General features: G+C 35.6%; 1 protein-coding gene across 2 annotated transcripts in view; it reads left to right on the forward strand.

Annotated features, from left to right (window-relative positions):
- The window catches only part of sgcd (sarcoglycan, delta (dystrophin-associated glycoprotein)), a 376854-nt gene that overhangs the window by 301409 nt on the left and 61065 nt on the right, over nucleotides 1-14380 (forward strand). For both annotated transcript variants that reach the window (XM_038295797.1, XM_038295796.1), the window contains one exon: nucleotides 7786-7873. In XM_038295797.1, the coding sequence (XP_038151725.1) occupies nucleotides 7786-7873 (88 nt within the window). The remainder of the gene's footprint in view (nucleotides 1-7785; nucleotides 7874-14380) is intronic.

Consider the following 14380-nt stretch of genomic DNA (forward strand, 5'->3'; position numbering starts at 1 on the left):
GACAAGCAGCTTGCATCAGAATCAATGTATATTTTTATTATCATATACTATTAAAATATTTCTCCTTCATCACATTTCTCTTCCTTCTGTATTATTTTAACAACTTGTAAGGAATTCAAACTGATTATTGTAAACATATACTTAATGATGAAATACCTGTACCTAATGGAGCACAATGGTACCTTTAACTATGCTTTAGACTTTTTTAATAACACATGAGACCTGTGTTTTGAAGGTTTTCCTCTACAGCCTTAGTTTCAGAAAATTATAGTTTTTGGTTTTCAAAATTGCCTGACCTGTTTGGATGCACAGCCTAAATAATAAATCACCTTTATGGGTACTTCTAATGTCGTCTCAGTTTGAAGGCTTTTAAGTGAGCAGGTGTGCCTGAAACTGATGCTACAGCAGGTGTAACACTGCTTCAAAGAGCCGTAACTAGTTGAAGCAAACAAACAAAAAAATCACTTAGTAATCAATAGAGAAAAGGAACAAATCAATGATTTAGACTTGATTAATGATCATAAACTTAGCTGTATTAAGTTGTTGCACAGAATTAAAACGTTTTAATGTACCTTATTTACATCCTCATATTTTTTTATTCCCTATTGTTATGTTTACTTGCCATAATAGCCATTTTACGACTCAATCTGATATAAATATAGACTCACCAGTCAGCATTTTACTGTCAAAACAACCATTTTGAAGAAAAAAGATAAAGTTACTGGAATTGGATGGAGAAGTCTGTTCTGTTAGCACAACCGATGGAGGTGAATAAAGAGCATTAAAATGTACATTCAGTGAAGGGTTGAAGATGCAAACAAAGAGAAATACTTTCTCTCCACTTTCTCATACTAGCCTGGAATAAAAAGAAGCTCTGCTACGAGCTGCAATCAAAACCAGTGAGGAGCTTTAAACAAATACTCATTGGTCTAATATGCAACTTCCTTTCATATAACATTTATATCATTGTGCTTTACATTGTTTTGAGTATTTATGTAGATATGATTATTAAACTTTTTCCAGTTATCATAAATTTTGGTTTTTATAGCTTTTTACAATGTTTAATGACCATCTAAACTGCTCTGTATTGTAATTTTTTTCTTTACTTTTTGTTCAGAGTTACTCATTTATGTCATTCTTTTATTTATTTATTTATTTATATATATATATATATATATATATATATATATATATATATATATATATATATATATATATATATATATATATATATATATATATATATATATATATTTTACCTTGTAAACTAAAAGAGGTGAACCTTCTTTAACCCGTCAGACTTTGGGGAGATGATAAGAGTGCTTGTATCTTTATATTGACTAAGAATACTTTTGAGAAAATATGTGCTAGTTTGCTTCACAATTTAGAGTGTTACCCCAATCTCTCCTGCTTAAGACAATCTTTAACTCTCTTAGAGTCCTCCTCACTTATCTTAACTTTTTCACCTAGGGAGCTTTCTTGCCATTTAGGAATAACTTTTATCTTACCAAAGAAATGTTTGAGGAATTTTACAGAAATAGCCTCGGCAAAAGCTCTTTTGTTGGTTATATTCTATGCTTTATCATCAGCCTGTGATCATTTTAAAATAATCCGTTTAACCAATCCTACAGAAGTTCTTTTATTCAAGTTAAATGTCTACACTTTAATTTTCAAGCCAAGTGATTTTCTCGCTGAAAGAAAGCTATGATTCTGCCTTTAACTTTAATTTTACTGCAGTAATAAAATTAGTGTAATGAATGTTACAGTCCCGGCTCAGAAATGGGATTGTAGCAACAAAAAATCAAGGAATCTCCTTTTTAAATATCAAACCAGCACAGCAGCTGTTTCTGTTTAATTTTGGTCAAATTAATTTATCTGAAAAGTCAAAGAAAGTCAACTCTTTATCAAATAGTTGTTTTTGGAGAGTTTGGTTCAAATGATTGATATATATATATATATATATATTAGGGTTGTCAAAAGTATCGATACTCAAAAAAGTATCGATACTGAAACGTTGTATCCGGATACAATACTCATTTTCAAAAGTATCGATACAGCAATTTAAAGTGCAGAATAGTTGAAAATGTACTTTCTGAACACTGTGTGATTGAATAATTCTGTGCATTTTTCAGTTTCAGACTGAAAAACATCTGCAAAACATAGCCAAGGAAGGAACACTTAATTTTAATTTTGTAAGTTTTTTATTAAGCTTGCTTAATATTTTGCACAGCATACAACCTCAAAATATTATTATTATTGTTTTTATTTATTTCTTGTATTTTTTTTAGTAATGAAAATATTACTGTTGAATTTTAGAGTCTTTGTTTTTATTCTTGCGGTATCGAAAAGGGTATCGAGTATCGAATATTTTACTTAGTATCAGTATCGAGTTGAAAAGTTTAGTATCGTGACAACACTAATATATATATATATATATATATATATATATATATATATATATATATATATATATATATTATTACATTTAAATATCTGTTAATTGCACCACTATTGGAAAATCTGTCCTCTGCATTTAACCTGTCTCTTAAAGGAGAAGTTCGGTTTTTTACACTTTAAGCCCATTTTCTGTAGTGTCCATAATGAAATCGAATGATCGACACCAAAAGTTTGACAATTGCTCCTGTCTCTGCTTTTTGGCTCATTTAGAATCAACCCCTGGCTGCTTTAGAATGGCTTCCATAGAGCATGTCCGATAATGTCCTTAAAACAACCTTAAACGTTCTTTTTTTAAAATATGCTACTCACCGGGTCGTCAGCGCTGTTCAATGACGTTCCAAAAAAAGTTTCGTGAAGAAAAAACGTTCCTGTAGTGTTTTATTTAGCATTTTGTAAATCCCATTGAGTTCTGTAGGAATAGTCAATATTCCCCTGCCACCGGAAACGGAAATGGGGCCTGTTTACACAGTTGTAGTCTTTTCGCTTCACTCTGTGTACTCCGACGTCGAGAATCAAGAATCCACCTTTCGTATTCCATTTTCAGAGTTTTTTAAAGTGTTTAACAGAGACGTTAGCACCTCGACGTCGGAGTACAGAGTGAAGCGAAAAGACTACAACTGTGTAAACAGGCCCCATTTCCGTTTCCGGTGGCAGGGGAATATTGACTATTCCAACAGAACTCAATGGGATTTACAAAATGCTAAATAAAACACTACAGGAACGTTTAAGGTTGTTTTAAGGACATTATCGGACATGCTCTATGGAAGCCATTCTAAAGCAGCCAGGGGTGGATTCTAAATTAGCCAAAAAGCAGAGACAGGAGCAATTGTCAAACTTTTGGTGTCGATCATTCGATTTCATCCTGGACACTACAGAAAATGGGCTTAAAGTGTAAAAAACCGAACTTCTCCTTTAAGGAGCAGGATCTTAAATATCATGCTTAGGTGCAGAGAATTATAGTCTGTCTGACAATCTAACAAGCAATATGTCACATCAGAATGTGAATGCCCTGCTTTCTAACAAGTGGTTCGCCTCTTCCCTTTGTACAATAAATCCTGAGGTGTTTGTCTCGGATGACTTCCACCAGGTCACCTTGATATCTGTGTAATGCTGGTGGGATATGCGGAGTAGCCCTCCTTTTTTTTAGGCGGACTTAAATGTTAAATGTTTGAAGTCATGTAGTTACTCCGAACTAGTAACAGAGTGAAGTAGAAGTCGTAAAAGTAACCAACAGCTGAGTCAAACAGTGAAGCTCTTTTTTAACTGGTCAGACTGCACTACTATACTACCCTCACCTATGGTTATGAAATCTGGGTCATGTCCAAAATAATAAGATTGTGGATACAAGGGGCTGAAATGAGCTTCCTCCACAGTCTGTCTCTGTTAAAGAATATATAAGGAGCTCAGTCATCTCCTACTGGAAGTTTTCCTGGTAGATGTCATCCGAAGGAGGCTGAGGGAATGACCCAGGACACATTTGAAAGGATTATGTGTCCTAGCAGGCCCTGGAGTACCTCAGGTTTGCACCAGAGTAGCTAGAGGGGGTGTCTGGGCTGAGGGAAGCCTGGACATCTATGCTGAGACTGCTACCCATATGACTAGGTAGCAGAAAAAGCAGAAGATAAAAACTTTGAACAACATTTTGTTTTGTTTTTCATCAATGGTGTAATCGAATCCTTTTTCACATATATTGCAGTGTAATGCGGTGTGTTACAACTCTATCAATTGAAGCGGATTTTCACAGGACTGCTTTTTGTTAAAACATGACAGAAGAAGCTTGCCATTTTCCTTTGGTATCGCATGTGAGAACATTTGCACAAAATGAGCATAATACCAAACTTTATTTATGTAAACATTCATGCCAAGGTATAAAATTAAATTGGTCTGTGGTTATTTTCAGTGTTTGACATAAATACTACAACATGTGCTCTAATTCTGGTACGTCTCTAGAATGCCTCTGCTAAAGCACAGCACTAGAACATTTAATCATTTATTACACAACCAATGAATGGTCCATTCCAGTCTGTACATCGTTAAATTAGCAGCTGGTTTTATTGCCTCAGGTCTTACTACTACCAATTTGAAAATGTACTTTTGTTTGTTCTCTGTTCAAAGGCAGTGACCCAACTTCCATATATAATTACAGACCATTCTCCTATCTGTTCTGGAAAAACTTCTAGATTCCCTTTTCTGCGAGTGGTCAGTTAAAAAGAATTCTTATGGTCAATAAAATTACACCTGACATAGAATCTGGTTCATGAAGAAAAACAGCACACGGCAGCCTTAGAATTAGGCAATTATATAAATTTTACCATAAACATCCCTTTGCATCTTTTTCATAAATTTAGCTAAAATATTTCACACTGTTGATCACACTCCTGGAACAGACTCACTGCCTGTGGTCCCTCATACCATACTGTAAACTGATTCATAATTACCTCTATGGATGGACTTGCTGTGTTTAGGCTGATGGCTTCAACTCCGAAGCACTCAGTGTTATGAATCAGAATGTAGGAACCAGAATTCAGGCAAGAAAGACTGGAATACTTAAAAAGGGTATATTCAAACAATGACGGAACGGATCTGCAATGACAGCGTTTGCAGCAGCTAGGGCTTCTGAGGCAGAAACGTCTATCTGTGAAAAATACAGGATAGTGACTATGATAAGCTTACAGAGGATGATTGTGAACGCGTGAGTCACTAACCTGGTTTGACAGTTCAGTTCATGCCCAGAAAACGAGGATGATTCCAGCTGGTCGACTGACAAGATGTAGCAGACACTGCCAGAGAGTTCCAGACACAGAAGCCTAGAAGGCTACAGAGTTGACAGGAAACCAGATCCGAGCTGACAAAGTAAAGGCAGGATAATCCACACGGTGAAGTCAAGAAGCAGATCCAGATCAGAAAAAAGGCCAGGCAAACAGATCAGACAGAGGCAGGCAGGCTTAAAGGTCCAAATACAGAAACGGATCAAAATCAGGCAATCAGAACACTAAAGAAATGCTAGAGAACTCTCAAAGCCATAGGCTCAAGAAAAATCTGGCACTGATGGCTTGGACCAAGGATTTTAAACAGAAGCAGGAGCAGGTGGAACAGATTGGAAGTGATGAGAAACAGGGCAGAGCTAGGTAATTGAAATGAGCATCAAGCCAGCCATCAGCACCAGAATCATGAGACTAAGCATTAACAGCCGAGTACCTCAAAGATTACTTTTAGGACTGCTAGTTTTTATTTACATCAACATCATTAATCAAAATATTTCAAATGCTTATACACATTTCTATGCCGAGGACGCAATACTCCATAGCTCTGCATCCTCACCTTCACTTACCATTACACAGCTACAATTAGCTTTTGACACTATTCCATACATATACTTCATGACCTAAAATGTATCTTATACCCAGATAAAATTTGTACTGTTGCCAAACTCCAAACCAAGCTACCAAAATCTACCACAAATCTTTGCATTATATGGTTTATATACACAGTGGTGGTAAGTAACAAAGTAAATTTACTAGAATAAGTACTTTTTTTTGAGTATCTTTACTTGAGTAATTCATTTTGGGGGGATATTTATGGTATAACCTTGAATCCACTACATTTCTAGGGGAACTTTCTAGTGGAGTTTTTCGTTTTTTCGTTTTTCATTACTACATTTGGCTGAGCTTAGTTTTGTAATCCGCCGTTGCTGGGTTTTTTTTTTTGTTTTTTTTTTCTTGAAACGTAATTTAAACATGTAAGATTGCAGCCGTAAGAATTGAATGTGGACACCACGTTTTTACAGATTTGCGTGATATTTCAGAAAAGTGAAAAACTCAGGCAGATATTAGTAGTTTTAAATTTTATCAAGGCATTAGTTGTTGTCATGGGATTGCATGTTGCCATTTGTTTTTGTTTTTTTGGTTTTTAAATAGGAAATAATAACGTTTTTTTTTTTTTTTTTGTAGCAGGTGGTTCTACGTATCAATGCATCCGGTGATCATCAATACATCTCTAAAATTTCCCGGTTCTTTAAAATTACCCTGAAAATTATACAGAAATTTTCTGATATTACAAAACTGAATTTTTACTTGTGAATACTTAAGTATTTTCCAAAGTGAGTATTTCACACTTTTATTTGAGTAGATGTTGGATCAAGTAACTTTTACTTGTAGTTGATTAAGATTTGACTGTAATTATCAATACTTTTACTCAAGTGATGAGTACTTCGTCCACTGATGCATATAGAATAACTCACTCATTTAAATATCTCAGAATCAGGATCCACAGTACACTCTTGTTTACATTCCACATTCAGCAGCTGGTAAAACAACTCCGGGTAAAGTAAGGTTTTGTATTTTTGAATTCAGACTTATGTTTCTTTTAAGGCTCGAAAGAGTCTTGTTTAAGCCAGTCAGTATTGGAATATGGATAAATACTGTAAATGCACACATCAGTTCAGAGTCTGCTGAGGTCTACATTCAGCTTAGCATAGAGAGAGGTTCACCTCCGGCCTCAGGGTCCTGACTCATCACTGTGCTTTTTATGTCTGTGTTGTTTGGTCATCCCTGAAGTCTAAAGGCTTCAGACTTTCTTTTTAAGGAAAGCTTTAAAATTGAATCAATGGACTTTTTAGACTCTTTTAAAAGGATCAAAAGGGATGAAGAAACATTCGTTTGTAACTGCTTCCCTTGAGTAATTTAATTATAGTGTGAAATTGTCATGATGGTATTTTTGGAGTTGTGTTTCACAGTGTGAAACTGACATATAATTTAACACCTTCCTGTCTTAGCCAGGATGCTCTTGAGAAGAAATGTTTATTCTCAATGAGATTGTCCTGGTTAAATAATTAAATAAAATATCTAACTGACTAACTGACTGACTGACTCTTTTTGCCCAATTGATTAGAAGTAGAAAGTGCTTTTAAGGCCTCTTTCAACTGTCACTATCAGTTTGGAAGTAGTCCTATTTAAATAGGGTGTTCCAAACCAGTTTTGTAGTTATTTTTCTTTTGTACATGCAACTGTTGTAGATTACCTGTATTTATTGAATGTGCATTATTTTTTTTTTTTTTTGCAAGAGGACTTTGGTGCTCAATATAATCTATACTATTGAAAATTAGGCCCTACATGTAGAAACCTTTGCAGGGAATTTACCTCTTTTTGCAAATCTCTCTTAAAGTTCATTCAAAACATAGGTTTGTCAGGTCCTTCATCTCGAAAGGAAATGAGTTTCTCATCAACTGTTGCTTTTTTTGTTGTTTCTTTTCTTTGCTTGGCAGCTCTGTGCTTTTTAAATCTGCCAGGCTGAATGTTTAAATGAGTAATACGGTGGATCTCTCCGCAGGGCCGATCGCTGTTCCTACAGTCATCCAGAAACGTCTCGGTCAATATCGTGAACAGCAACAACCAGCTGCTCACGCAGCTCGTCACAGGTAAGACTCAGCAGGACCCACACCCACTACTTTCATGGAGCTCCTTGATGTTTCTTTTATGTGATGTATGTTCCTTCAAAGGCATCAGTCCTGATGACGTCTATATCAGCAACAGAAAACAAGATTTAACAATCTCCCCTTAGCATCTAAAACAGTAATAACTGTGAATTATTTACCTTCAAAACACATGATGTGAGGCAGATCTGATAAATCTTAGATTTTCATTCAAAGGAACCTTAAATTGGACTATTCTATAAAGAAACTTGATTTTCCAAAATCTTTTCTGGATTTCTCTATTTTCCTTGTCATGTGGGCTGTTTAGGTTTCTTTTGTTGCTTTCATCACAGTACTCCAATTGAGATAGCATGGCTTGTAACACTGCTCAACGTTGGTGCGCATAAAACTACTGACCATTTAAAAATATATATATATATTCTGCTTATTGTCATTTTTTTTTAATCTAAGGTTTAAAATGTACTTATAATGTGTTAGATTTTTATGGGAGGGGATAATAATACCAATGCCATACTCTCTTTTATCGAGGGCTCTTGTTTTTGTTGTTAGTTTTTCTTCTTTTCGGCCATTAAGGTCAGTGATTTCCAAAGATCAGTTGTGGCCCTTGGGAGGATTCAGTGTGTTCCCCTGGCCATATTCCAAAATGTAAGTTCAATTCAGTTTATTTGTTCAGTGAACATTTCATCTCAAAAGAGACAATGGTCGGATTGGCAAACATTTCTATCAAAAAAAAAAAAAAAAAAGCTGATTGCACTGAGTCGTGGACTTGCAAGACATGCTCCTCTCGGATGAGATAGCTGTCACGATTTTGGCTTGAATTTTGTTGTTGACTCTTCAGCAATCCCTCACACCTAACACATATTCAGCCACATCGGAGAAGAAAGCGTCAGCAGAACCAAGCTCAGTGTGAGCCACCTTCTGTCTAAGCCAACTGGGGTTCAGACAGATAGAAGCAGAGATACTAAAAGAACCAGATATACAAATTGTTACTGTTCACTGGCGTACTGGTGGCCCCCTCCAGGACAGAAACAGCGAAGCAGTTGAGATCTGCGCCAGTTCTGCTGTCAAAGGATGGTTCTTGTGTTCTCCTTTCACCTTTTATTGGGTCAAAAGGATACTTTCCAGAGTTGAAAAGGAGCTCTAGGCAGCTGTCCACACAGCCTTAAGCCATATGGACATCCTTATATGACAGCCTTCCAGAAAAAAGTTACACAAATGTCATGAATGACTGAAGCTGTCCATTATAAAACCCATATGAAGGTACATGTGTATTTCTGTTAAACTCCGGGGGATGGGATGTACCCGCCACTCATTCTGTCAAACACAGGATTGTGGCCAGTCCTATAGCTCCGATGATGTTCCTATGCTAAATGATTTATCCATAGGAGGTAGAGACTTCGGAAATGTATATCAAAACCAACCCAATAGGGGTTAATATGTTTATACTTTCATTTGATGACCTCTGTTCACGAATTGGCCCATAAAGCAACTTACCCAAACAACATTAGTTAAGTGAGAAGATTGTCTTCCAAATTATATGATTCGGAAACGATGGGGTATATTTATTAATGGCAAAATTTTGTTAAATGTTTTGTTGCTTTTTAAAATGTGACCTGGTGCTATTCATAAGGTTTGAAATTACCTAGATTACTTATCTTAGAACACCAGTTAAATTTAGTTATATTCGAAGTATTATTTTATTTTCTGCTTCTTACATTCACCATGTTTTTAAAGGGAGCACTTGTTTGTTCTTTCTGCTATATTTCTAATATTTTTATTACGGCAAAATAAAAATACAAAGGGCAGACAATCTTACAAACCAAGGGACACAATTTGGACAGAAATAACTCTCTTTAACAGCAAACCTTCAGCCACACATGAGTGTGTAAGAGCAGCAATTTACTTTTTTTACAGAAGGGCATGCACACAAAAGCCCCAGTCCTGTGCTTTTGGTTTTTACCAAAAAAGGAGGGAGTAAAAGACAACAGTAGCTCTCTTAGAGGCTTTCTCTAAAATAAGAAATTGACTGAACAGAAGCTGCTAGACTGTGATTAATTCCATAGGATGGGAGATTTTGCATTGCATGAGTCTCATCAGAAGAACCTTTAATAGTTTTATCAAGAATAAAAAAAACGTAGAACATGATTGAAGGAACAAATGTCTCAACCAAAGTACACAAGATCAAAATGTTTACTCTGCATCAACAACTAATGGCTCCTTAACTATGTTGGTCTACAGTACTTGCGAAAATCTTCTGAATTTAGTTCCTTTTGTTACATTTAGGTACCTCATTTTTAAAAAATAATTGCAAAAGGCCATCTTAAATAATAATTTCATCAAGTAAAACTCTTTAATATGAACCTAGCTAGTAAGTTTTCAAATATTAACACCCTATTTGAGTTTCTTGAATAGGTATTTGACTTCAAAATTGTCACATCTTTCAAGCAGATTCAAATACACACTAAGGAGGGGTGAGTGCAGTTCCTGCATTGAAAATGTGTTATTCTGAGTAATATTAGCTCATCATTTCCAGTTCATTTAAATTCTGCTAATCCTCAAAAATACGCCCTTCATGAGTTTAGCCTCCGCTTCTTTTCTTCTATGATAATCACAGTCTCTCCTTTACTTGCTGCACTTGTCAAAACCCAAAGGAGTTGGCGGTGTTGAATGAATGGTGCTCACTGTGCGTGAACAAGCTCAGGAAGTGTCTTTCACATTCGAGAAGGGCGCTGACATTTGGCTTCTGGCTCTGAAAGGGATGCAGTCGAATACGCCCCAATGTTTGTCCCTTGGATGACTAAGCAGAGTTCGTGTCATGGGAAGGAACTTGAAATCATCCCGGAAAGTGACACAATTAATTGCTCTTCTGTCAATCAGTCACACTCAGAGGCATGTGTTTTCTGCCTCTAGGTTAAACAAAGCAATTAAGGTCAGACACACTTCCCTGTTTTTTCATGTCGGTCATGACACCATTCAGGTTTGTCTCAATGTATCTGAGGTTTTTCCCAAGTGCCATGCAGATTTGTTGTGACTTATCTTTTGGTGTATTTCTTTTATTTTAACAGAGAAGGATTTTAAAGAAAATGAAATCCATATTTTTTGTTTTTTATATTTCCTCATATCAATCCAAATGTTAATATTTAATGTTTAAAAGGACTTTGGGTACATGTGCATTCACAGAACAGCAATCGTAATTAGACGTGACATGCCGCTTTCTTTTATAATCATTTACCTGTGAAATTTATAGTAGACAGTGCCCTAGATAATTGCCCATGAGAGCATCCTATCAGGCTTGTGGGCTAATATTGTAAATAAATAATGCACAATCTGATTTAAAACTGATGAGAGTTTAAGCCCAACTAAGAAAAAATGTATCACAAATCAGAGCTTCTACAGGCAGTAAAGAGAGAAAAAGGGTGAATACACTCTTCGGTCTTGATTGTAAAAACTCTTTAGTTAGAGTTAAATCCCAAAAATGGACATGTAAGAAAATAGTGCAATGTTAAAAAAATACAGTATAACTGGTTTGATGTAGTGTTCACTTTTGGTATTCTAATTTGAAATGAAATTGATGACAACATTGGAATAAATGCATAATTATCAGATACATAGCCATTGTCATGGATTAAGCAACAACTTTTGACGTGTAATATTCATCAGTAAGCAATGAAGTGATTGTGCAACAATAATTTTAGCAGTGATTAATATCAGTGATCCTATCAAAGATTAGAGATGATTAGCATCAATTAGTATAAGAGTCCCCTTGCTTTCTAAGAATTATATTTTCAGAGATTCACATCAGTAAGCCAATCAGTGATTAGAGCCAGGTTAGTTAGCAGTAGTTAATTAATAAGTCCAACACTAAGTTGGCAGAAATTAACTTCATTAGGACTAGCTATGATTAGCTTCAGAGAGTCATTCACTGATTTTTCTTCGATCAGGTTAGGAAAATATAAGCATAAAATGAAACTAATTTTTTTTTCAACTAGTTAGTAGAATTAATAACAGATCAGTAAGTTTTCAAAAATCTGTTGCAATATCTGCCTATTCTTGGTTTGGCAATAATGAGCATTATCTTGATAGTAATTAGCATTAAATATTAAATAACAAAACAATGTGAAGCAATTTGTAAACAGTGAAAGTAGACTTAAAGTGTGAGAAAAGCAGCACGACATTTGTAATTTTCTCTTGACTTTAACTAATCTGGCTGATAATTATCAATTACTGTGAAAGTGATTAGCATTGGCTAGCCTATAAGTTCTTAGAATCGGCTATACAGTAATATAGATTTTTTTCTATATTGTAATTATTATAAGTTAAACTATCAACAGTTTTCAATAATTAATTTATAGGTATTTGTATTATTAAGTGTAGCAGTTAGTAAATAAACTCGTAATATACTGTAGACAGCCACAACATTTTAAGATTTCAGTCCCAAGGTGCCTGGTTTACATGCAAAGTCTATGGTGGATGGCATCAAGTGTCTACAAGAGATCCTGCAGCACATGGGACATGTCAAGTTTTGTAACGTTTCTTCTGCCAAGCACTGTGCATTTAAAACATTCAAACATCCAAAAAAGGCAAATGCTGGAGTTAGAAAATCTGAATATTTTGCAGCTCAACACAGATTGTCAACCAATCATAGAAGCTGATTAAGGAGCCTTCTAGGAGACAAACACAACATTCAAGCCATGATCTCGCCTCCTGATGAGCTTTCAGCATAAAACGGTGAATAATTAATATTCAAAGAAGTTAAAGTTCATTGGTTTTTACATAAAAATCCAAGAGAGTCTAATCTTCATGGATGAGGATTGAGAGTGAGAGTTATTACTCCACTAAAATATTTTCTTACTAAACTGGGGCAAAACAGCTTATTATACGTTATTAACTAAACATGTCAAAACCTGCTAGGAAAAGATATTTGATTTTATATTCCATCAACCGCTCGGAAAGACAAGCTGTCCGAGCAATAAGGGGGATCTTATAATGGAGCTGATATGGTGTTTAGTTATTAATTGGCTCTGTGAGGGTACGTTTTGACTCTAATTCAAAGATATGATGGAGCCCTCTTGCTGCTCAGTATAAAAAACATTTTCACTCACTGCAGAAATGCTTAGTTGAACTTCATAGTGCTTATTTGAACAAAGGTTCTGTTTTTCTTTGAAAATATCTACACATGAACGACTCACTAGATCCTATTTCATGCCATTTCGCATGAATTTAGGTCAAGGCTTTGAATTGGCCATTACTGTCCACTAATGTAATTCTATCAAGCCATCTTATTGGTTGAACAACCTCTATGCTTGGTGCCATTATGTTGCCCTCTGGCCTACTTTCTTTTTAGTTCATAAACATATCCATTGTGGAAGTTTTACTGTAGAAGATAATGTTACTGTTTAAAGGCGTTAAGTATATATAAAAAAGGGTCACCATAGTTGGAATAGGTTGCCAATAGGACCACCGTAAAGTAGTTAAGGATTTGATTCTCAGTTAAAACAAATACTTAAAGGGAAAGCTGTTTACTGAGTCTTTTTTGTTTGGGCATGTAAAGGTTTTTCTTATTTTTGATTGTTTTAATTCAACATTAACATGGTGCCGAAGTCCAGTACTCGAGAGCTACAAGCCTCTAACTTTTGTCGGCATCCTTCAACATAGTAAATATACTCTACAGACATAAAAGCAATTTTAAAAAGACATTCGGATGATGCTTATTTTTCTGATTAAAAGTGTGCCATATTTTCAGAATAACAATCTTTAAGCAGGTATTAACCAGTTTTTCCATGAGTCCACATCTAGTGGAGGTGTCATTACCCTTACAACTTTTCAAAGAAACTTGGATAATATAAGTTACATTTAAAACACCTTTAGAATAAATAATACATTTTCTAATTATTTTAAATTGTCCAAAAAAGTTCTCTGTCCACACATCCGTGCATAAACAGCTACATCTCTAAAAACCTTCCTACTGGAATTGTCAGGGTTCTGCTCTCTGCTTGGGTGTATTTTTATTTTCTTTGTGTTTTGTGTCTTTGTAGTCGATTTTCACCAATGCTTAGTTCTGCTTGTTCGTGCTTGTTTCCTTTCTCATTGGCTTCCTCCTATTTGGTCTTGCCCACACCTGCTCCAAATCTGCTGATTAATCTGTCTTGGTTCAGTCTCCCCATATACACACCACCTTTGCAGTCAGTCGGTGCTGGTTTGTTGTTTTTTGTTGCTCCCTTACCTCTGGTTCCCAACGTGAGTTTTCCCTGACGTTTTGGTTCTTTGTATTTTTGGATTTTACCTCAGTTGCCTCATTAAATTTGCAAGACTCACCTCTGCCCGCTGTTCCCTGCATTTGGGTCCTCAAAAACCTCCACCCTAACGTGACAGTACCTGGTATCATCCCACGTTCCAAAGGCCCCAAAACCTGGCTTAACTGTCATGGTGTCACAGGACTCCACTGGAAGGTTATCAAAGCAACCTGGGCTTCTATTACACCTCAGCAATAGT

This window comes from Cyprinodon tularosa, unplaced genomic scaffold (genome assembly GCF_016077235.1).
Source record: "Cyprinodon tularosa strain WSP-4 unplaced genomic scaffold, ASM1607723v1 ctg36, whole genome shotgun sequence".
NCBI classification, from domain to species: Eukaryota; Metazoa; Chordata; class Actinopteri; order Cyprinodontiformes; family Cyprinodontidae; genus Cyprinodon; species Cyprinodon tularosa.